At 38.8% G+C, this 22,889-nt stretch overlaps 4 protein-coding genes across 4 annotated transcripts; 3 read left to right on the top strand and 1 right to left on the bottom strand.

Annotated features, from left to right (window-relative positions):
- Positions 1 to 788: 788 nt before the first annotated feature.
- LOC136345564 (excitatory amino acid transporter 3-like) lies at positions 789 to 10,981 on the bottom strand. The gene is made up of 11 exons (XM_066294019.1): positions 10,741 to 10,981; positions 7,339 to 7,475; positions 6,276 to 6,557; positions 6,043 to 6,219; positions 5,015 to 5,057; positions 4,197 to 4,404; positions 3,466 to 3,676; positions 3,178 to 3,411; positions 2,936 to 3,127; positions 2,749 to 2,883; positions 789 to 2,414 (listed from the first exon to the last, which is right to left on the bottom strand). The coding sequence occupies exons 3-11, from the start codon at positions 6,548 to 6,550 to the stop codon at positions 2,246 to 2,248; spliced, it is 1,644 nt and encodes a 547-aa protein (XP_066150116.1). The 5' UTR covers positions 6,551 to 6,557; positions 7,339 to 7,475; positions 10,741 to 10,981; the 3' UTR covers positions 789 to 2,245.
- A 697-nt stretch (positions 10,982 to 11,678) lies between these two features.
- LOC136345655 (venom acid phosphatase Acph-1-like) lies at positions 11,679 to 14,407 on the top strand. The gene is made up of 6 exons (XM_066294179.1): positions 11,679 to 11,852; positions 12,782 to 12,886; positions 12,946 to 13,179; positions 13,464 to 13,649; positions 13,700 to 14,026; positions 14,215 to 14,407. The coding sequence occupies exons 1-6, from the start codon at positions 11,742 to 11,744 to the stop codon at positions 14,356 to 14,358; spliced, it is 1,107 nt and encodes a 368-aa protein (XP_066150276.1). The 5' UTR covers positions 11,679 to 11,741; the 3' UTR covers positions 14,359 to 14,407.
- Positions 14,408 to 15,509: 1,102 nt separating this feature from the next.
- On the top strand, positions 15,510 to 17,742 carry LOC136346580 (uncharacterized). Its single transcript, XM_066295871.1, has 2 exons — positions 15,510 to 16,399; positions 16,500 to 17,742. The coding sequence occupies exons 1-2, from the start codon at positions 15,638 to 15,640 to the stop codon at positions 16,929 to 16,931; spliced, it is 1,194 nt and encodes a 397-aa protein (XP_066151968.1). The 5' UTR covers positions 15,510 to 15,637; the 3' UTR covers positions 16,932 to 17,742.
- A 2,134-nt stretch (positions 17,743 to 19,876) lies between these two features.
- LOC136345613 (uncharacterized) lies at positions 19,877 to 22,844 on the top strand. Its single transcript, XM_066294109.1, has 2 exons — positions 19,877 to 20,723; positions 21,029 to 22,844. Exons 1-2 carry the CDS (start codon positions 19,956 to 19,958, stop codon positions 21,461 to 21,463), a joined length of 1,203 nt encoding a protein of 400 aa, XP_066150206.1. The 5' UTR covers positions 19,877 to 19,955; the 3' UTR covers positions 21,464 to 22,844.
- Positions 22,845 to 22,889: the final 45 nt, after the last annotated feature.

Raw genomic sequence — 22,889 nt, 5'->3', positions numbered from 1 at the left:
GACCGATAAAAATAGAAATATTTTGACAATGAAATGTTGAGTTAAATGTTAGAAGTATCGAAATGTAGCGATAAATGTTGAATTCCCTAGCGGCACGCTACTGATTTTTAACACATGTTCAGAAGCAGATGTTGAATACATGGAAGATTTGAAACATGTAAAATTCGAAATACTGAAAAATTTGTGCCTCATGGATCTCAATAAGAAAATTGCTTCTTTGGTTTTCGCGTAGCTTCAAAATCACGGAACTTTTGGAATTTTTCTGAAAAGGTTTACCATGCCCATGAATTAAAAATATTTTGGTAATCGCGAAATATTCATTTTTCTTCTATTCACCTCTTTTTCATTTCGTCGAGGAGACATGCTGAAAAGGTTAAAATCGAATATTCAAACATAACAAGGACCATTTAATAAGTGGAATGAAAATAGAGGTACTTACATATTTTTGCCCTTTTACAACTTGATCGTCGATATGTCGGGGATTTATAAACCGCACAGAATCATCGTTTTCAAGGAATTTGTAAGTTAAAGTAAAACATGAAAATACTCGAAAGGTTGTTCAGTGGCGTCGTTCAAATAGCGCGTCATTTCCAAACTGCTCGCAAAAGCGCTTTTTTTGCATGATGCTGGATTCACTTTTTGGGGCCAATATACACAAACCAACTCAAATCAGTTTGTTTTCAATTGGGTTTAAATGTAAAATAATCCTTTTTTTTTGTGGTTGTTATTGGCCTTCAAAACTTGATTATCACCGATTTTATTCGGAATTTGCATAATTTAACTCGGAATTAAAATACGGCAGTCTGTATAATTATAACATATAAATTTATTTTCTAATTATCTATATTTATACGATAATTATTATCAAAAGATAAAAAAGAAAACAAGCAACAATGTCTATTTATATTTGATGACATATTATCTGATCATAAACTTAATTCAAATAACGAGACAAACTTAATGTAGATGGTAAATTTAACAACAAGTTATTATAAATTAAAATATATATTATTAATTGTTATTCATTCTGGCAGTCTAAGACTAAATAAGGTATACTTACAGAAAATGTATTGGTCCCAAAATTCTGTTTTATTGTAAGATTTGGTTAAAAGAATTAATAATGAAAACTGAGCTTAATTTGAATATTATAACATTCAAGTTTGAGATAAATTAATAATTGCATATTTCAGGAGTTAGAAGACGGAAAAGGAAAAATTTGCCTTTCTGATAACTTAAACAAATATTAATACAATTTTTGCCGTGTTATGTGCCACTTATCCCTTAATTTACTAGTTAATTCACTTCATGCATTATAACATTAAACAATATATGTGCGATTAAAGAGCGTTCCTTAATCGCATTTTGATATACCCTAATATATACCAACAGTCAACATGAACAACTAACAAATTACTCGATTATCTAAGGTTAAATATTGTCCTCTAATATATCAAATACACCAATATTGGCCATTTTGCTAGGCGATACAGAGAGTAGGAGGAGTGTCTTGTGGGTAGATGTTTGAAAAGAAGTTGTGGTTAGAGACGGTTTCGACCAATCTCCTGCGTAGCTGCCAACGAGCCACTCCTCTCACTCTTATAAAATTGCTTACGCGACTGACGCGTCGGTAAGTTCACGCCGCTTTCATTAGATCGGGGGGAGTGGCTTGTTGGTACAGGCGCGGTGATTGGTAAAAAGGCGTCGTTAGGGGAATGCGTAGATATGTATGAAGACGAACTATTGGCTTACTCTGGCTACTTCCTTTTTAATATTCGGAAAGTAAGACATCCGCTATTAATTAAAATTAGAATACTATTATCATTAATGTTATTATTATTAGCTAGGCCATGCAAAAGCGCGTATATTCAACTTAAATAAATATAAAATTGAGGAGAGTCGAAGGCCATGTTATTTTTATGTTTTAAGAGAAAGGCAAAATGAAGGAATAATAAATAAAGCAGTTAAAGGAACTTCCCATAATATTGTTAAAATCTCGGATCAGGGTGTTACTACAAACCAATATTAGTAGGAAGTTCCTTTGCTTCGTTTTAACAAAGAATTCACAATAATAACGACAAAAATGCAATTACTAATACACGTGACAATAATCACATCAACTCGGAGGAAAGATGTAAGATGGAACAGAAACGAGGACCAAACACTTATTAAATTCATAACATCTACTGCTACATAGTTTTATTATCGTCAGACCACGCTCCTTAACGGCTACATTTATACGACACCTTTACGAGTGCTGGTCAGCTTTGGTGATCTCTGTCAGTTCGTGGGGCTCCGCGTTCAGTCTGTCTTTATTCGTGACCACCACGCCCCCTAACTCTCCCATACTGAGCAGGTCGACTAGTCGGGCTCCCAAACAGTCGCACATGACGTTTATTGTTGTCCTGAAGCGATCCCTAAACAGAATGTCTCAATTTTAATATTGTCCGAAATGTCCATTGCGACACATAGTTAATTCGGAAACCAATATTGAATCAAGATCAATGAGTTCTCATGAGTTACTGAGAATTTTTGAGATTTATCTATGACTCCTTAATGTTTAGAACGTAAGTTGCACTTTTAAGCGTTACAAAAATGTTCAAATGATAATGGAACATCTAATATTTTCTACATCTATCGGTTTTCTCCATCGTCTTCGCTGACTTAGGACTACACTTGACAGGCCTCGTGGTCGTTCAGTTAGATACCTTACTGTAGGACTTGCTGCTATATTATTAGTTTAGTGCTTACAAGAGCCAATCAACTGCAATGATGTTGATGACCGCATCGGCGGGCAGGCCCACGGTGTCTAGGACCATGACCATGGTGACCAATCCTGCCTGGGGGATCCCTGCTGCTCCTATACTGGCCGCAGTGGCAGTCAAGCTGTATTAAAATGATTATAACTTTTAGAAGTTACTGAAACAAATACTCATACCAGACGGCAATAGTCTTTCCAAAACCCAAGTCGATATTGTTAAGCTGTGCTATGAAGATAGCTGCCACTGCTTCGTAGAGAGCGGTACCGTCCATGTTAATGGTAGCTCCAATAGGAATGACGAACCTCGTCACTCTGGGATCCAAACCCATTTTATCCATGGTTTGGATGGTGATGGGCATGGTGGCTGAACTACACCCCGACAATTATCACTGGGCTACCAGACAATATTCTAGACTCACCTGGAAGCAGTTCCGAAAGCAGTGACCAGAACTTGACTCAGTTGTCCGATGATCTTGAAAGGAAGCCTCCTGAGAACGATGAAATAGATGATGGAGAGGGTGATGAAGCCATGGATAAATAGTCCTAAGAGCACGGTCATGAAGTAGAGCCCGAGCCGGCCCACTAAATCGGCGAAGCTGGCAATTTCGAGGACTTTAGCTACCACGAGGAAGAAGACCCCCATCGGTGACAGCCTGATGGGAAAAATGGGTAATTTTTGAGCTCGCACTAACGCAAGGGGAACGTACCAAATGACCCAACTGGTGATTATCATCATGGCTTCGGTGAGAGCGTGGAAGAACTCCAGGAGCACCTTGCCTTTTTCGCCCAGCTGGCCCATGGCAATACCAAAGACAATGGAAAAAGTAACCAAGCCGAGGACGTTGGTGGTGCTCTCGTATTTTTCTTCGAAACGCCATAGTTCGGCAGGGTAGATATCCTCAAGCTCTCGATTTCCATCTGAGAGAGAAGACAGAGGATATAGGGTAAACTCGGGTAAATGTGGCATCGGCCAAAGGTGGTAGGTGGCGGAAAAAATTGAAAAACTTGTTCTGGAAATGGACATAATATTTATTGCTTTGGTTTTTTTTGAAATTTTGAACACACCGTATTAATTATATCTAGGATCATAGGAAAAAAGGGTTCCTTTCATCATAATTAAACACATTATTTGTGCCAATCGAACTGCACGGTACGAAATTTATGGCCTTTTCTCTCAATTTCCGATTCCGAAATCCATCCACACCGCATAACAAACCCTTTGTCTCCATTTCAGAGCAATTAGGGTTGGATTAGGCTCTTTTATCGCCCTAACGAGTCAATTAACTTCGAGCAGAGGCTTTCACTCGACTATTCATCGGGCCTTAAAAACAGGGTCAACGAGGCCCTTCGAACTTTTCAAAAATTCCTCAGTGTTCACTCATTCGCATTAGTTAAGTACCCGGAAGTACGAGCGTTTTGTTAAACTTAAAATACTTACAATGTGTGGCATTGTACTTGATTGTTTGTAATTGTTTCAACAGGGAGTCGTTGATTCGCCGCCTATGGTCTCGAGCCGATAGGGAATCGAAAATGGCGCTTTTCGATGCTGGTTCCAAGGAAGAATTGCCGACTATACTGCGTAAAATCGCTTCGTCCCCCCTTTTGTACAGGGTGTACACGCTGGGCTCGTGGAGGAACGTTTGGGACTGTAAAGATAAACAAATATTTGCTCGAATCTCTTTTTTTACTTGGGTGCGAATTAAACATATCATGATTTGCCCACTTTTATACCGATTGCATTGAATTCTGCAAAAATAAAGTAAAAAAGAAGGGACAAAGAGCGATCTGAGGGCGAGCGGTTTTCAATGAGGCCCTTCGAAAGTCAGGTCGTCATGACGACAAGTCGGGTGGACGTTCATGCCGCTATTGCTAAAAATGAAAAGCGATTTCCTGTAAATACTTCTTTCTTGGGGATGCCTGATAGTCCAGAACTCGATGATTTTTATTTTCGATAGAAAAACTACTTTTCCCTTTCAGCTGAAATTTATTGAGATTTTTCCGTCACGACGTCGGAAATCCCCCGTTAAAAGTCGTAAAGTTCGCGCGTGAATTTGTTAGACTTGCGGGCAAATTCATTATCACTTGATCACGTACTAAAATATCAGTCCATCCGCAGATCCAGAGTCAATATTGATTAGGGCTCATTCACTAGATTATTAGAAAAGTTTTAATTCGAACATCCCTGAAAGTTAAATCGGGATCGACAGAAGGATAAAACTACACATTGAAACTAAAAGTTTCCGCGAATGCACTTACCTGCCCCACGCAAGCTTGGATCAAATTCGGAGGGAAGAAGTTCCTAGAAATAAAATGTTTTCATCAAACTTCCATGTTAATGGCCTCGATCTTTGGATGAACAATGGTACGAAATACAATTTGTTACGTTAAAAAAATTTCTATGGCAAGCTAAAAAAAGGTTTGCAATCAAGTAGAGCTTTGAATCGGTTAGGTTTTTCCCATTTCCATGAGGCCAGATGGATAAATAAACCAAAATCCGAACCCAAACGTTCAGTAACGTTTGAGCAACCTGATCTCTCTCCGGCGTCTTCCGAACTGATCTGAGTGGAAATATAGAGGAACCATCCACAATCCTGAGTTGAGCTGAACTTAATTATATTCAGATCAGATAAAAAACAGCAAGCCAGTGATGAGACAATAAGTAAACGAAGCAAAATTCCAGAAGAGATCACATTTGCCTGCAAATTTTCATTAGCTACCAGTTAATCGAATTACTTACACGAGATGCTAATTTGCAAGATTACCATCTAAAATTAGACCATCTTAGATTTGATCGACCTTCAGTTTTTCGAGCTCCACGACTAATAACGATTAGGTACTGGCTGGTATTTAATATTTTGGGAGGACCCCGTATATGCTCGTACTACAGCAGGAGTTAAACCGGAAACACGCCGACATGACACTATTAGCAATTATATGAAAATTTCCTGCCGCAACAAGGCATGTCCTGCAGCAGCTCTCGTTCGCTCTTCTCTAAAGCTCTGCTTAACCCACTTTCGCTTAAAATTAAGCACCCAGATTAGGATATGTAATTGAATCCGGATTCAATTTTAATTCGGTCGGTTTTTGACTGACACTTCCACCGTCAATTAGGGCCTAAAAATTAAAGTTCGAATGACTTTACCGAGAGGATAATTCTGATACAAACGCTGAACTAAAATGACAGCATGGGCAAGTTTCTTGGTTTCCATGGAAATGATTTTTTAGATAGAATTACCAGCAGTAAGTACGCGAGTTGAATGAAGCGTTCTGGTGATTGGACTTACCTGACGAGATCCAGTAAGGTGTCTTGGGTAAGCACATGCCTGGTAAGTACTCTGCCAGTGTCGTCCTCACTGGCAGGTTTCCAAGGGACAGTGCCTTCCCCAGGTCGAATGGCAACCACCAGCAGCATGCCCAAAACTACTGCGCAGATGGTCGTGGCCGCATAATATAGAATTGATCTGGAAAATTGAAATTTCTTCAGTGGGATGGTTTTGAACCCGAAGAGGAACCAGACCTAACGGCGATCTTTTTGGACAGACTCAAATCTAGAGAGCCGATGGCCGAAATGACGGAAGACATGAGCAGGGGAATGATGAGGGCTTTGAGCATTCTCAAGAAGAGTTCTCCAGGGAAGGCCAGGTACATGATCTCTCTGCTGGTCCATTTGTTGGTAGAGATGCTGCGCAGCAAGAGTCCGACGGCGGTACCACCGAAGACTCCTACCACGGTCAAAATGGTGAGCAGATTCTTTGAGACGCATCTTACGAATCGGTTCCGCTCGTCTGCCATAATATGTCTGAAAAAAGAAAAAAGGAACGAGGTCCTGGTGATTTTGGGAGAAAAGACAAGAATTCTGGACTTATGGGATTGTTGCCATTTTGTTGCCTTTGCCGGCCGTATCGCTTATTAATAAAAAGAGGAAAATGCGGTTTTCGAAAAGATATGAACATATTTCTTACGATTTTTTTGGTTTTTCTTACGCTACAAAATTAAATACGTAAAAATTGTAGTCGCTATAATCAAAAGTGAAATATATAATATAAGGAAATGCTAAATTATAAGAGAAAGTCTAACACTCATCAGTACTTATCCAACGAGGATTTAATTCATATTGAAAATCCAAAATAACTCATATATTTATTTGTCTGAGTTCAGTTGCATATTAAATTTTTCCCATTGAAGTCTGAATCACCCTGTGTAAATAACTTGTTTTCGGAGTTGTCCAGTTTTTAATATCCATCATATTGTGGAATAAAGATTTTCATAAAGCGAAATTGAAGGATCCTCCATGGAACTATTTCCACTTGAGAACGAATTTGAAATTTCGTCATGAAATCGTTCAAATTTGTTCTAAATTTTTTCCCACAACCAAAACATAATTTCATCTCCCGAGTGGGCAGTTAAATTGTTGTTTGCACTAGTAGTTTAACAATAATTTATAAACCAGGCGTAACGGTAATTATTGTATGTTTGCGTAGAGTGAAAATTGAAAATTGGCTGCTCGTCAAAGAATAAATTTGGTTCACGGAACTCAGAATCTGCAAGTCATATTCATACTCATTTGGAGTCATACTTACCAAAGTGAACTGTTCAAATTCAAACGAGCAGCCCTTTCCCCACCACCTGAATAGATTTGGGAAATCTATGAGTGGGTCCGGGCCAAAGCTGACCTTCCATAGAACATATCTTGCTTGCAGCCAGATAGGAAAGAAGACTGTAACAAAAATTAAGGATTGAAAAGTACTGATAACCACTTGATTAACCAAAATAGAGGAAAAAATAAGGTTCCAGAAGTGTTAAGTTTACACTAATCAGACAATCTCTCGATTACAACTTTTCCAAATTTTCCGTCTACTTGGAAATAGAAACAACTTATAAATTTAATAGCGAGAACCGTTATTAGTCCTTTAATAGTTTTTTAACTAGCCCGAACGACAAGCTCGACGTAGGTACATGTAGTCGCGAATAAGGGAATGCGACCGCTAAAGGAAGTGTTTAATAAAAATAATTTATCAATAAAACGAGAAGCCTATCCAGTGATACACACTGTGTGTAATATTATGGGGAGGCACAGCTTTCCCCGAATGCAATTTCATGGCTCGTATACGTCAAGATACCAGGCGTCCTCTTTCTCTGGAAAATCTGGACTACTTATCTCCGCAACGCAAGCGACGTAAAGGAAATTGATATGTTATTAGATTCTGGATGGGCATCATATTCGACGATTCGATAAGCTTTAAGGGGGATGAGATTATACAGGTTTTATTTACTATCGCGTTTCAGTCCAATTACAGGCATCAAGACCGAGATGATGATGGCGACGCTAAACTATCTACGAAATAAATTCGAAATGTCTTAAGTCTCTTTTGCGTTACTTTCCATTTGTGGATGCCACAGTCATGCCGCGATCGTAATTCTGGAATTTAAGCACTAAGATCATCTCATGCCGTATGAACACAACTGAATTAAATTAGATTGTAGTCGCTGATATGGAGTTTTGGCACCACAATTTAGTGGGTTTTCTTAAATTAAGTAAAGCTCAAGCGCGTTCGTTTAGAAAATAGAATATACAGGGTTGCTCATTAGTGCGTCAAAGTGCGATATCTCAGTAAATGTGAGGTTTAGAAGGAAATGTATCTAATCAAAGTTTTCGGTCACTAAGAGATGGGCGTTTTGAATTCGTTTTCAAACGTAAAGGACCCGTGATCAAACGGCGCTGGGACTAAGTTAGGTTTTTCTTAATGAAACCTCCCGTTTTTCTCGACATCTTCTTCAAAATTCAAAAATATCCAAATCTCCGGGTAAATATTTTGTTTTTTTTTTGCAAATGAGATGTTCACAACAAATCCTCAAATAGTCCTCAATTTCGATTTGGAACGCAGCTGCAGCGTTCCCAGAAAATGTTTACTTATCAATTAAAAAGATCAAGTTTGCCAGAAATACATTGGAATTGTCGTGTAATTCCGGAAAAAATGATAATAATGACGTCATCGATAGTAATGAAGCACGTCAAAATGACACTAGACGTCTCCCGGCATCACGTAGCATTTGCCCATGGTGACGTCACCGAAGCGAATTGTGAAACGTTAAGGAGCCACAAAGGGGAAATTCTGGGGAACTTAAAAACGGCTCTGCTTAGAGCTAGAGCAATGTTAACAAAAGTCGTAGGTTTTTAGACTCTGAATGCGATGCCGTCAAGAAAACTGCGGCACTCCATTTCCAATAAGCAAGTTATTGCCGTTTGAACTCGTGCAACTTCGAAGACCTATTTCGTGTTTTTGGAAAACTTTTAAAGAAATTAAAATACGTCGAAAGGTAGCTCATTAGGTCCTCTTGGCGCTTCGTAAAATCAGTTCCGAAATTCGCAGCAGCTGAATACAGCAGCGATTTCCGTGGAACCTTGGAGCTATCAAAATTTCGAAGTTTCTCGAATAACTCGGAAACGGTAAAGTTTTGACATAAAACCCATTACATGAAGTGACCTCAAAATGTGTGGGTTAATTCGAAAATGGCAAAAAAACTGGGGTGTTTCATTTAGGAAAACATCATTCGGTCCTACCACTTTCATAACGGTTTCTGTACATTTGAAAGTAACTTTAAAATACGCACTTCGTAATGACCAAAAACTTTGATATGAAACATTTCCTTCTAAAACTCACGTTCATTGAGATGCTTATTTTGACGCACGACCTCCTATTTTTCATTTCTGTTCAAAAGCCCTTCCGTTAAGCCGTTAAGCTTAAACTTAAGAAATATGCTATGCATCCCAAGTACGGTACTCGTGTAGGAAGGATCTTGAACTATTGCTGTTCAAAAAAGATGTGTCCTAGCAGGTATGACCAAGACACAGGTAATTTTTTTAATAGAGTTGAGAATCGAGTGGACTAAATAATTGCTTTGAATATTTAGTACTTAAGCAACTACGTGCCCTTTAGCCCGCAGATCAGTCCTTGCATCAACACCGCGGAAAAGCTGTAGTTTGTTTTTCCACTTAATTTTTCGCACTGAATGATAAAATGTTTCGTCTTAACGTGCAGCAGAATATTTCCAAAAAACAAAAAAATTATTTAGTCAAAAGGGGTGCCGTGTTCAAGGAGCCCTAGCGCTGTGGGTCTTTTGGACAAAAATTTCATTCATGCAATCCCTGGTTTAAATATTTGGATTTTGATCTGACCCAGCTGCATAAGTCCTAATCATCGGAAAAATTTGAAGATAACCGCCGACAACGCCTGACAATCTCACAGGCAGCTCGGACGCCTTAACTTCAGACATTTTCAAGCCTAAAGACATTCTAGTGATGGTTAACTAAAAGAGTACAATAATGAGGAAACTAAGGCCAGACCAGAGATTTGAAGGAGGTTACTTTTATTCGTGATGAATTCTTGAGTTAAGGGCAGTCACGCCCCTAAAATTTATGAATCAACTCTGACATGTCTGGAAGACTCACTATCACATTGCTATCAAACGACGGAAATTTCAATTTAGCGAGTCTAGACATTTTTTTAAATAGTGAACATTTTTCTCGCAGCTGCCACACCACGGATTTCGGAAATGGCGCGATTCCGGACATGTATATGTTAATAGGACTTTTTAGATCATTTTGACTCGTATGTCACCTTAAATTTTCTTACATTTAGAAAATACCCTGCACAACACCGTCAGTGGCAATATCTCCGCAAACTGCTAAAGGAGGTGTTGCTCACGCAAATCGATGTTTCGACCTGGTGCCACCGATCCAGAATTTTTACTGTGCTGCTCAAATACCTAAAACTTTTTAAAACTAATGTGAGAAAACTAAAAATAACAGCCACTACGTTCAAATCAAATTTGTGAAGGTACGCCAGCGACGCATTTGCGTCTGTGTAATTAAATCTCCAGTTATTTGCGAATTGTTTCGTTTTCAAACTTTCGAAAATCCCCTTTTGAAAGGTGTAACCGCGGAGCGTCGCGAGGATTTCCAGGAAAAAGGAAAAACTTACCGTTCAACAAGTAGCCGCCACCACCACCACCAGCTGGAATTACACAATAAACTATGTAAAAGAGGACCTCCGGATGTCACTCTCAGCATCCGTGACGCACGCGCTAAATCGCGGCAAAAAGCGACGACGAGCGCCCCGACGACGATGACGACTCGAACTGTTTGCCAGATTGGCGATGGGTTATTGTTGGAGATGCTGCGATTTTCATCCCGCCACTGGATGCCCGTTCGTCTTAATGAGAGACGAACTGGCACGATTAGATGGTTTTGGAGCCCCCCTCAAATCTCGATGACTATCATTGAGGAGAGGAAATTGCCGGTGATTGTTTGTGGAGAGACCACCCGGTATACGGGAACTTCCGTCAACTTCCGCATTAGATGTCAGATTTATTCCCACAGTGGGAATTAAAAGGTTCCTTGAGAGAGGTGTGTATCTGAGGGTTATCGAGGGCGTTCCTGCTAATTAATTATAACGAGTGACGCAAGGCGTGCGGTACAAACTCATGAGTTTTCTGGGCTCGTACATTTTCCATACTGGCAGAACGACTTTTGCTATGATCGGAAACTAAATCAGAAAACCCCACTTGAACCGTCAATAAGTTATTATCAATTATAATGATTGACAATATTTCATGCAAAATAAATACTTTTAATGTAACCAATTTCAACCAATGCACACCGGAACGTAATCCTTCACACTTAAGTGCATCAACGTCTACGCACCAATTTTTTTTTCGATACACTAGCTAAACAACAACTGCACCCCCTTCAAATATTTCTCAAAATTCCGATCTTGACCTCGAAAAATCGGAGGCAGTGTATATCAAACACGTGATTTACTTAAGCCCGATCATTCCGCGCTCTTTAAAATTGCAAGACAAAAACGTGTCATTCTTATCAATCAAGTCTCCATAATCCCAATTTATTGTGATTGGCTCACCAGGCCGGATATTACTCTGTATAAAAAAACTCAAATGGGCATAATTCGCGATAGTCTACACCATGGCTAGTTTGGTTCTGTTGGTGCCAGTTCTGGCATGCCTCCTGGTCTCTCCGATGGCCAATTCTGCTTGCGTCCTCGGAGAGCCTGAGGGTCTGGTTTTGACCCATATTGTAAGTTTTTTTTTCAATAATATATTAATAAAGGTTTTTTTGTTAGATAAGATTTTCTCGTGATTTAAAACGTGATCGATGGAAATATACGGGGCGTCCCATAAGTGTTTCATTATATTTTAGAAGGCGATATGTAATTGAAAAATAGGGTGGTTTCCCGCATAAACCATATTCCAATAATGTTTCATTGGGAAGATGTAGGGTGTTCAAGTTTTATTAAAGAATAAAATTTTTATTGATATCTTCAAAACCGCATGAGGTGTGGGAATGAAAGTTCGTATGTTTTGACACTAATAAAGACGCTTTTGCTTATGCAAAAAGGTTATTTTCAATTGCGCCAGTGGCATGCGTACACATTTAAAAAAAAATGTTGCACCACTTTCTTAAACTAAAAATGATGTTTTTTTTTTATTTAATTTTATTTATTTAGAAGAAAGCTCTTTTTCATCCGACGCATCGCCAGCAACAAATACAACAAAAAAATATATAAATGCACTTTTTGGGCACCCTGTATTATAAAACAGATGGTCCAAGTTTGCAACGTACATTTCATAAAACCATGCTCTAAGGCTGGTTTTGCATCAGAAGGTTCTCAAGAAATTCGAGTTATTTTTCGAAGAGAAATGAAGCTGGATGATGGATGTGTTTGTTATTGTGTACTTTGCACATTTTCAAAAAAATCTTTTGCTTGATAGAGGTATCTCCAGCCGTAATTGCCAGGTCTAAGTTATCATCGGAGTAATCCATTAATGTTCCTAAATATTTAGTGAAGTAATTTTATTTGTATTATGTAGGAATTTGCATTCCCGATTGCCTTATTAATCTGAATTCTTTGATATTCTTCACCAGCCACTTTGAAGCGACACTTAATAGTAAAAATGACTAAATTGGTAATTACAGATGGGTCAATAACTCAGAGCATTTCTCAGCTTTTCAGACATGGAAATCGCACGATCGAGGACAACATCTACGACACTAACCCGTACGGAAATGAAAGCTTTTGGGAACCATATGGCTACGATCAACTGACTCAGGTACCGTTTAAAAACACCTTCATCACGACTACAAACTCGTTCTTGCTATTCATGTGCAGGAAGGGAGACGGACTGAATACAATCTAGGACAAGCCTTCCGGAAACGCTATGATGACCTATTGGGTCCAGACTACCACTATGATAAAATTGAAGCCAGAAGTACTATCACGGACAGAACTAAGATGTCCTTGATGTTGGTACTCGCCAGCTTGTTCCCTCCCACTAACAAGTTCGACTGGAATGATAATTTAAAATGGCATCCTGTTCCTTTTTCTACGTTCGATTATGATAAGGTGTGAATACCTACATAGTATTGGACTGCATAATCTGGTACACCAGGAATTATCCATTTTGTAATATGTCCATTAATGCGAAGGCCTCTCTAAATGGAAAGATTTGCGTTCAGGGCGTCGCGAAATTCTTCTTAAGGAAATTTTCTAACGTTCGAATTAATTTCTCAGTAGTTTTTCAATTGGGGAATATTTTTGGATCTCCTGGGGAAATCAACAACGAATTTCTGGTGGGGAGGCAGGCCCACCTTTGACGAACACCCTGTATACAACATTTATCTGTGCAGGAATTATACGGTAGAAAGGTGTGCACCAACTATGACACATGGTACAAAAAATATGTGAAAACTGACGAAGTTCTGGCACTACTGAAACCCTATCAGGATATGTTCGACTATGTCACAACGAAGTCTGGCAAAGAGATCCAAAAAGCCAAGAAGGTTGCCAAGCTCTACATTGAAATGCTTGCCCAAGTACGCATCAGGTCTATCCTCACTATCAAACACTAAGAAACAATTTTTAGTCTTTCTATGGATATCCTCTGGAAGACTGGTTCTACACCTATGAACAACAACTCTTCAATGTCACTGTCCTCAATTACAGACTGATGGCTGGTAAAAAGAAGCTGAAACGTCTCTCTACAGGCTACCTCTTGAGGAAGATCATTCAAGACACCGAATCGCGCATATCAGATGTTGATTCTCCCACTAAAATGTTCCTGTATTCCGCCCATGAAAAGAACATTGCCACCCTATTGGTCACCCTTGACATGTTCGACGATATGATCCCTACTTTCGGAAGTTATGTACTCATGGAGGTTCATCGCATTGATGGAGTTCATGGATTTAAGGTCAGTAATGAGGTCGTTACAGGGCCGACGCTAGGCAGTTTACCGTATTGAATCAATTAACCTTAAGCCGCCTGTCGTCCGTGAACTAACCTAAACACCAATGCGCACGCCCACGTTTAACACATCGGGAAACGCCGGTCCTGGATTGTTGACGCTGAAGAAGTTACTGAGGTCGAATTTCTTTACAGTTTTATTACCAAAATTACATTGAAGCTGAGCCGAAGTTGCTCGTGATGCCGGGTTGCGAAGAGTTTTGTCCTTTCGATACTTTTAAAGAGTTGGTGGCCGATTTCCTGCCCGAGGACGATGCTTACTGTGAGCTGGACAATTGAAATGATTTGTACTGAAGGAAAAAATTGATTAAAAATATACGCACGTTGACATATACTTAACAGTTTATTTTTTATTTTTTAACTAACCGAACTTATTGCTTTATTAGTGAAATTGTTTATAGGTTTATAATCGTTTAGATTGTCGACATTTTTTTAGTATCTGGTTTTCAATCCAAGTTCATTTTTAGATTTTATTAAAACCTTTATCAGTTATACCAGTCAGTAGTGATTAGCCTTTAATGTGGTAACGTGTTCACTCGTTGATGAACCAGAATCACCAAGGTCGCCTACGTGTGACGGATTACGAAAAAAACCCCAGATTGCATAATGAACTCAATTCCTCCATGTTTGTCGGCATTAAAAACCCTCCTATCTATCAGTCTCAACTCCGCACTCCAGGGTGGCATTAAGCAGAGTGCGGCCAGAAATCGTGTAATATATAATATAATGTAATAATAAATGCTAGTAACATTTAATTCACCACAAACCTTCACATTACGCTATCTTTATTACTTTATTTATACTAATTATTGCTTATTTATACTGTTGCTTTATTATAAGCTTCTTTGGTTTGCCATATTGTTTGGCCACCACGTGCTTGCAGGAGAGTCCAATAAGCAATTTTAATTATCATGGCGAAAGGATCTGACTTCAAATCCCATTACATTGTTTTAAATTGTATATTATCAATAACTTGCAAGATAAGAATGCAAGCTTACGTATCATTACCAGTGCAAATCCCATCATTATTTTCTTTATCTGAGAAACTATGCTCAGTTACGTAGGAAAAATGCATGCATCAGCATGAGTTCATCAATATTGAATTTCGTCAAATATTCTCCTACTCTGTGCAAGGTGATGAAGTAAAGCTTCAGAAGGACATCGTCAAATTAAGGAGACCACCGTGTATACTGTTACATTTCGAGATATTTTACATTTATTGCTCGTGGTTAATGCGCATGCCTCGCAGTTCTATTATTGAAAATTCGGTACTGCCGATTGGAAAATGGCCAATCACGCGTTCCATGTAATTTAGGATGGCATGTTGTTGGAAAAGATAACAATAAATAAGTATCATCATGATATTTACATTTTGATATTTACATTTAAACGAGTCAAAATCTCGACACTACCTGATGATTTTACAATCTTGAGCAATAATAGTTGCAACGATGACGTTTCGAAATGAGAGATATACAGTAATCTTTCCCATTTAAGATTTGTCCGAGATGTTTATAGCTCAGTATCCAAGTACTAATTGAACTTAGTCATTAAGAAAATGTCCGTCAAAGAAAAAGTGGAGGCCTCGCTTGCTGGAGTGGCCGATAGCCAGGGAATAACTAACTACGAGCTATCATTCGATCAAACTGTTTTACGGGGCGACGGTTTACTTGGCGAGTTTTATACCGGGAGTGTTAAAAATAAAGATGCAGGAGAGGTAATCGAGACGTACATCAAATTTTCGCCACGTGAGGATATACCCATCAAGTCAATAGTTTATGCCAATGAGTTTCTGTACTACGACACCATATACCCTCAGTTGCATGAGTTCCAAAGAGAGAGGGACGTCAAGCAACCGTTCGATAAAATCCCCCGGTTCTTCTGCGGAACCGTAGAACCCGAAAATGAATATTTGGTATTTGAAAATTTGAAACTCCAAAACTTTGAAATGTGGGACAAAACCAAATTTCTCGACGAAAAACACTTGAACGCCGTGTTTAAAACGTATGGAAAATACCACGCGTTGACGTTTGCCTTTAAAGACCAAAACCGTGAGAAATATGAGGAAATCACTAAGGAGATACAAGATATCTTTAAGAATATGTTTAAATACGAGGAAATGAGAAAAAGTATGTTGGAATTATTAAAAATTGCTCAAAGCGGTATTAAAGAAATTGACGAAAAGAAAGCCGAGAGGTTGCAGCCCTGGATTGACGATTTTGGGAAGAAATTTTTCAACAAGGGAGCGCTTTACACAGGGGACTACTCGGCACTCACACATGGGGACTGTTGGTCAAATAACATCATGTTCAAGTATGACGTAAGTATGCGATTGAATTTGAAATTCATGTGATTATGCCGAAAAATACAACGTGGTTCTTGCCACAGATTGAAATATTTATTGAAAAAATTTTTTCCAGCAATCTGGAAACATAGAAGACATTCGTTTTGTAGACCACCAACTCACCAGGGACTCGACCCCCGTTCACGATCTTTCCTATTTCTTCTACGCGGGTGCCGCTAAAAAAGATTTAGACAAACTGGACCAATACCTCGACATCTACCACGACAGCTTCTGCAGTTTTGCCAGAGAATTAGGGAGCGATCCAGAGAAGCTTTTGCCTCTCAAAGCCCTGAAAACCGACTGGAAAGAACATAGTTTGTTCGGCATTAGAATGGGGCTGATGCTATGGCAAATCAAGCTGATTCCTAAGGAAAATATTGTCAAAAATATTGTGGGGAAACCTGGAAACGAATTGATGAAACATTTTGGAGACGCGTCGCAATGCGAGGAGTACAGGGCGAATTCAAGGGACATAGTGTTGCATGCCCTTGAGTATGGTATTTTATGAGTTCATCTTGGAAATATACTGCGTGACGTAGACAAGAGAGCACCCCGTAAAAATTGTTTTATTTAAATAACTTTTGGTATGCGTATTTGTACATGGGAGCACAAAAAAAATATTAAATTTTCAGCCATATTTGTTAATGTATCCATGAATTATTAGCAATTTTAGTTTTTTTTTACTATAAAAATTGCAGTAAAACATCAACGATATGACTGCAAAATGTCATTTATTGGTGTATCGTATGCTTAGAAAGTGCTTTTCGGTTAATTAAGTATCCCTACACGCAGAATGCAGCGAAATTTTCATCCATTGAGCGAGTTTGAGGGAAGTCGAATAGTGAGTCTACGAGAAGTTGACAGGTCATTTGAACCGTATCGTAAACACTATAGTGAGATGTTGTAGGGCATCGCACCAAGAAGAGCAAACAGGCAGAAGGAGAGGTACTGGACGATCCAGAAGAACTACAGAACGTCATAATCTCCGCCTTTGAATTATGGCCCTAAGGGCCTTCGTCTCGTCGAGCGCGCTGGCTAGCTTGAAATGAGATCCACCAAGAGGACATCAATCGCCTCATCAGGTCCATGCCTAGATATGTCCAGAAATGTGTAAGATACCACAGAGGACCGACAAATTATTAATTTTTCTTTACTTTTTAACAATTAAACTTCTCTAATTTTTAATGAAACATACGTTTTAGAGTAAGAAACATGCATACCAAAAATTATTTAAATAAAACCGTTTTTCTACGTCACTCTGTATTATGTATATTCTGTGATTTTGTAAATATAACAATAAATAGTTCCTCAAATTGCAATCGGCCATTTTATTACAGAATGTGTGATTTACTCGTCTGTGAATGCTTTCGGTCCGGTGAAAATATGTACAGGGCAAATGACCACGTTCTTTTCGTCAATTGGCGAAAAGTAGACATTTAGATAAATTATTTTTTTGTTCGCTAAAACCCAGCAGACCCCACACCATGCAGACTCACCACAATGTGAATTTAAAACCTTAAATGGCGATATATGCTATGAAACGTCGGCAAGTGTCTCTCTTCGTAACGTTTAGAATCCTCTAAAAGTTATCGATTTATCGTTTGCCATTCGACCACCTCAGTGAAGGTGAAGAGAAGTTGTTGGTCAAAGTGAAAATTAAGACTTCGTTAGCGTAAGTTCCTGATGGCCGAGGAATAACCGACTGCGAGTTCTCGATGAACAGGGACATGAGGAGAGGAAATGGAATTTTTTGTGAGATTTATATTGGAGGTATCAAAAATTAAGACGCAAGGGAGGTGATGGAGACTTGCGTTGAATTTCCGCCCCAAGGAACAATACTTGTGATTATGCCTAGAGCATGTCAATGGGTTTCTGTGCTGTGACACCATTTACCTTTAGCCACAAGGGGGCGAGAAGTGCACAGGGTGTCAATTTGAAAACTTTCAATGGCTCTATTTGAGGAGCAAAAAATCTCTCCAAAGCAGAAAGAAATTTTCTAATAGCAACAGCTATTTAGGTTTTTGATATGACTGAAAAACTGACATCTTCGATTGAAGACATTGAGGGAAAGTTTGACTGAAAGGGGACGGTTCCCGAGGAGAAGCATTCGGCCTTTCGCTCATGAGGATTATTGGTCATTGGTCCAATTATGAGATGACTACTAACTGACACAATCATCGTCACCAAATGTTATAAAGGCGTAAAAAATTATCCGTCGCCACTAAGTCAAGAATCCTGGCAAGCAATCGTATTAATGTAGATTTTCTTGAAAGTTAGGAAACCTTCTCTCTTCGCCACAAAAGAAAGGAAGAGGACTTTTTGGAATTGATTTAACTATTTATAAAATACAAAAAGGTTTTATCTCAGTATTTCTTAACGCAGCATCTGGGCATGAAGTAGGTTTATACAGGGTGTCGCGAATTAGTAGAACAATCCGCTGACCACAGATTCTTTGAGTGAAAATAATTAAACCTTCTTTATGCGTTTTTTTTTCTTTGGGGCTTTATGCTTACTATACAGGGGGTGGAGTTGTTAAAAAAATCATATTGTTAATAACTTCGGCGTTTCTTGACTTTCCTTTACGGAATTTTGCAGTGATGCACAGTTCAGTGAGATGCACTTTTCCTATAATCTGCGCAAAAAAAATTTGAATCCAGAGTGGCGAAAATGGCCCTATCCCCCACTTTTTTTGCGCACGCCAATGTCCGACGTCCTTAATTTCCTGAACCAGATATTCCTTTATCTTAATTTTTTTATTCTTGTAAAATTTCAATTTACCACTTACTTAGGCCGATATTACTCGCTTTCCGTTCGCATTGGGAAACGAATTTATCGTTTATTTTTGTACAAGATTTACTTTCCATTAGTAGTGAAAAATTTAGTAGATGCGTATAGTGATGACACAGGTTATCAAGTCTAGGACATGCTGTTGACCTACAAGAACATTAGCAGAAATGCTTAGGACTGCTTTATCATTGATATAATTTAGCTTTATCTCAATCTCCAAATACTTGCCGTCATCGTGTACGATTTTCGTCGGAAAATAATATGTTTTTTTTAATTCTTGGATTTAAAACTGCACAAGCCGCAATAAAGTTTATTGGTCTAATAATCTAATCTAAAATCGTAGCATTAGGTAACAAAATGGGTATGTAGTATTTCGATCCCTTAGAGATTAGACGAACTGTGCTCTTCGCGAATCGGCTAAAAATAAAAAAAAAAGAGCATAAGTCTAATGTGCTTTTCAAGCTCGCAGAACCGCTCAGCCTCAGTCTCGGCCTCAGTCTCAGCAATTTCATTTTATTGCGAGGTCTATCCCACCGGATGAACGAATTATTCACAACAGAAATATGAAACGAACAAAACGGATTACCCGTAATCACCCAATACCCGACATAAACTAAAACCTCATTTACTAATCTATGGTACTGAATGTTCGAAGGTTAAATAACATAATTGGTCCCGAAAGTTCGTAGTAGTCTATAAAACTTTGTAACACGCTGGTCACGTTTTAGTCAGTTAATTATAGACTATGTCAGCTGATCTCACCATAGAACAACGCAGTCTTGTGGAGAAGGCCGCAGAGGCCTGCAACCTTGAAGATTTTGAGATAATCACTGACGTTGGGTCTTCGAAGGGCGACAATTACTTGGGAGTACTGCATACCGTCACGGTTAAACCAAAAAGTGGTAGTTCTTTACATTTGATTGTCAAAAGTGCCCACAGCAATGAGATTGTGCGCGAAAAGGGACAAGCCCATTGTACCTTTCAACGCGAATCATTCGTTTACTCTGCAATCATTCCAAGGCTACGTAAACTTCAAGAAGAAAAAGGAATTTCCAACCCTTTCACTGGATCAGCTGGCTACTACGGCAGTAACTTGGAGGAGAAGAAGGAGTGTATATTGATGCAGAACCTCAAAAAGTATGGGTATGAGATGTGGGATCGTAGGACACCCATGGATGAAGCCCACATAATCATGGTTTTCAAGGAATACGCCCGGTTCCATGCGGCTTCCCACGCCTTGAAGCATTTACATCCTGAAGAGTTCCAGGAACTCACCAAGGATATTCACATGAATGTTTTCGAGAGTAGTTCGAATAGGACCACTGAGTACTTTAAAAATTATTTTAGAAGTGGCTTGATTGCTGTCAGAGGGAATAAGAAGGTTGAAGCGGGCTTGACGAGGATCCAAGACGGGGTTAAGGAGCTCTTTAAGGCGAATATCACTCGGGGAAGAGAGAGGTTCGTGGTTATTCATGGAGACTGCTGGTGCAACAACATGCTCTTTAAGTATCAAGTGAGTTTCTGTGTTTAACGATTTGATAGTTATTTACCTAACAAGTTCAGGTTAGTTCAGGTTAGCACGCGCTGATTGTAGGTGACTGAACAACGCGAAGCGGAACCTTAGTAGGAAAATACTTTTCCCCTCATTTTTCTATAACTATAAGAACTTTCAAAATTTTTTATGCCTTTTCAAGCAATTCAACTGCTCAAAAAATTGTATAAATATAATCTAAAATTTCGTAACCTTTAACACTCAAAACCGAATTTGAGACCCCCCCCCCCCCTCTTTTAGCTCTTGTAATTCGAAATTCTTTTTAGGAGGATAAGAAAACCCCTTCAAATGTCTGCTTCATTGATTGGCAACTGTCCAAACTTGCCTCTCCAGTCATTGACCTTACCTACTTCTTCTGTGTCTGCGCCTCCAAGGAAACCTACCCCAACCTTACCAAGTACTTGAAAATATACCACGACACCCTCAGTCACAACCTGAAAGAGTTTGGCTGCAATCCCGAAGAAGTATTGAGCTTTCAGGCCCTACTAGAAGAATGGAAGGGGAAGTGCTGGTACGGGGTCTTTATGTCGTTGATGATCATTAAGATCATGCTTTTGGACTCGGACGAGGCTCCTCTATTGGAGCAGGAGGACAAGACTCTCCTGGAGGCGTTGAGTTGCTTTGATATCAAACAAGCCGAGAAGTATTCCGAGAAGTTGTGCGATTTGGTAGAGTTTATGGTCGATAGCGGGTACCTTTAGAGGTCAATTTCATCGATAGTTAATGCACCAAAAATTTGCAAGGGCAAAGATTAAAGATTACGGTTTATGTTTATGAGGTAAAAACCACGTCAGTTCCTTACGAACTTTGAATAGATAAGGTGCGTTCAGTATTTATTTTCTCCTTGGGAGTCATCGAAGTCCAACGTATTGTCCCTGTATAATGTGAAACACGAGTACATTAGAAAATGTTTTAAGATGACATTGGGTGCATAAGAAGTATCAGTTTTTGCCTATATGGAGGCAAGAATGCTGCAAAAGTTAGTTAAAAGTGGTTACTGCTAATTTTGGGTTCATAGTAAGGAAATTGGTAATCAGATTGTTAATTTTGTTAAATTTACTTTATTCTTTGCTACTTCACTTTTGTTGTGTGCCATTTTTTTACCACTTTTTATCGCAAAATACGAGAGTTTTAGAATCACCATTAATCCCTAATTTGCTTTATGGCCTTCATAATAGAGGTTTTTCAGGTGACCCGGTTGGTCCTGTCGAAACTGTTTTATCAGGATATGCACTTTGGCTCCATTGTCAACCATTTTGGATATAAAACGGCAATTACGTTTAATTTGTGGAAATATTTTACTGCTAAATACTTACATTGTTAACAAAATCGGATCCCAGGTGGATGTTAGTTTTAACAATACAGCGAATTCTCACGTGACATTTTAAAGCCGGCTTAATGAATAATCTGCACAACTTTAATATCCGCCATTATCAATGATTTAAGTGGTCCGAACGACTTGTTATTTTAAAAACTTTTGGTTGTTAATAATTATTAAATATTATGTTCGGCAATGGGCGATGTTTAATTTTTGCATTTGCCAATTTAAAAGTAGATGTTTTGAGGAGTATAAACTCCGATTTTTGAATTAAAAAAAAAGGAAAAAGGTTGTGCTTGGCTGAGGCTGGTGCACCCTGTATAATATAAATATGTCCAGATACGAACGAATCCAACGAAATCTGCGCGGAAGAAAAGATCGCGTCAATGGTGTACTTTTCACATACTAATCAATTAATTATAGCATTATCTTTGAAATATCCAATGAAAGTGGCTGCAATGTACATACTTGCCACCGAACATATATTCGTCAGAAAATTCACTCCGCCGCGGCACATTAGCAACACGGCAACATTAGCAACGGGACAAATAAATAGGTCCAGTGCAATATGGGTGCGATTTCAGATATTTATGTCTAAAGGACTGAACCTGGGATTTGCCCATCTCTTCGCGTAAGACTGGATGCAGCTTTCTCAAAGAGAAATAGGGAAATTTGAAACCGTACTTCTTATTCTTTAAAATGTAAACCTATGATTTAAGAATATATCCCGTTCACGAATTAAATATATCTCGTTAGCTCTGAAATCTTCGTTTTGCCTCACCCTTTTCCTCCTTAAGTGTGTTATTAAC

Source organism: Euwallacea fornicatus, chromosome 2, assembly GCF_040115645.1.
Source record: "Euwallacea fornicatus isolate EFF26 chromosome 2, ASM4011564v1, whole genome shotgun sequence".
In the NCBI taxonomy this organism is placed as follows: Eukaryota; Metazoa; Arthropoda; class Insecta; order Coleoptera; family Curculionidae; genus Euwallacea; species Euwallacea fornicatus.
The sequence above is the reverse complement of the archived record's forward strand: the minus strand, read 5'-3'. Positions and strand labels throughout refer to the sequence as shown.

What these genes read in the sequence shown, in the direction of transcription:
- LOC136345564 (XM_066294019.1), bottom strand. Translation starts at nt 6,550, where the DNA reads ATGGCAGACGAGCGGAACCGATTCGTAAGATGCGTCTCAAAGAATCTG. An exon ending in TCCAAGCTTGCGTGGGGCAG is followed by an intron (nt 4,405 to 5,014) that starts GTAAGTGCATTC and finishes TTATCTTTACAG; the next exon opens with TCCCAAACGTTCCTCCACGA. An exon ending in CAAGTACAATGCCACACATT is followed by an intron (nt 3,677 to 4,196) that starts GTAAGTATTTTA and finishes CTTCTCTCTCAG; the next exon opens with ATGGAAATCGAGAGCTTGAG.
- LOC136345655 (XM_066294179.1), top strand. Translation starts at nt 11,742, where the DNA reads ATGGCTAGTTTGGTTCTGTTGGTGCCAGTTCTGGCATGCCTCCTGGTC. An exon ending in GCTACGATCAACTGACTCAG is followed by an intron (nt 12,887 to 12,945) that starts GTACCGTTTAAA and finishes ATTCATGTGCAG; the next exon opens with GAAGGGAGACGGACTGAATA. An exon ending in ACATTGAAATGCTTGCCCAA is followed by an intron (nt 13,650 to 13,699) that starts GTACGCATCAGG and finishes AACAATTTTTAG; the next exon opens with TCTTTCTATGGATATCCTCT.
- LOC136346580 (XM_066295871.1), top strand. Translation starts at nt 15,638, where the DNA reads ATGTCCGTCAAAGAAAAAGTGGAGGCCTCGCTTGCTGGAGTGGCCGAT. An exon ending in ACATCATGTTCAAGTATGAC is followed by an intron (nt 16,400 to 16,499) that starts GTAAGTATGCGA and finishes AATTTTTTCCAG; the next exon opens with CAATCTGGAAACATAGAAGA.
- LOC136345613 (XM_066294109.1), top strand. Translation starts at nt 19,956, where the DNA reads ATGTCAGCTGATCTCACCATAGAACAACGCAGTCTTGTGGAGAAGGCC. An exon ending in ACATGCTCTTTAAGTATCAA is followed by an intron (nt 20,724 to 21,028) that starts GTGAGTTTCTGT and finishes AATTCTTTTTAG; the next exon opens with GAGGATAAGAAAACCCCTTC.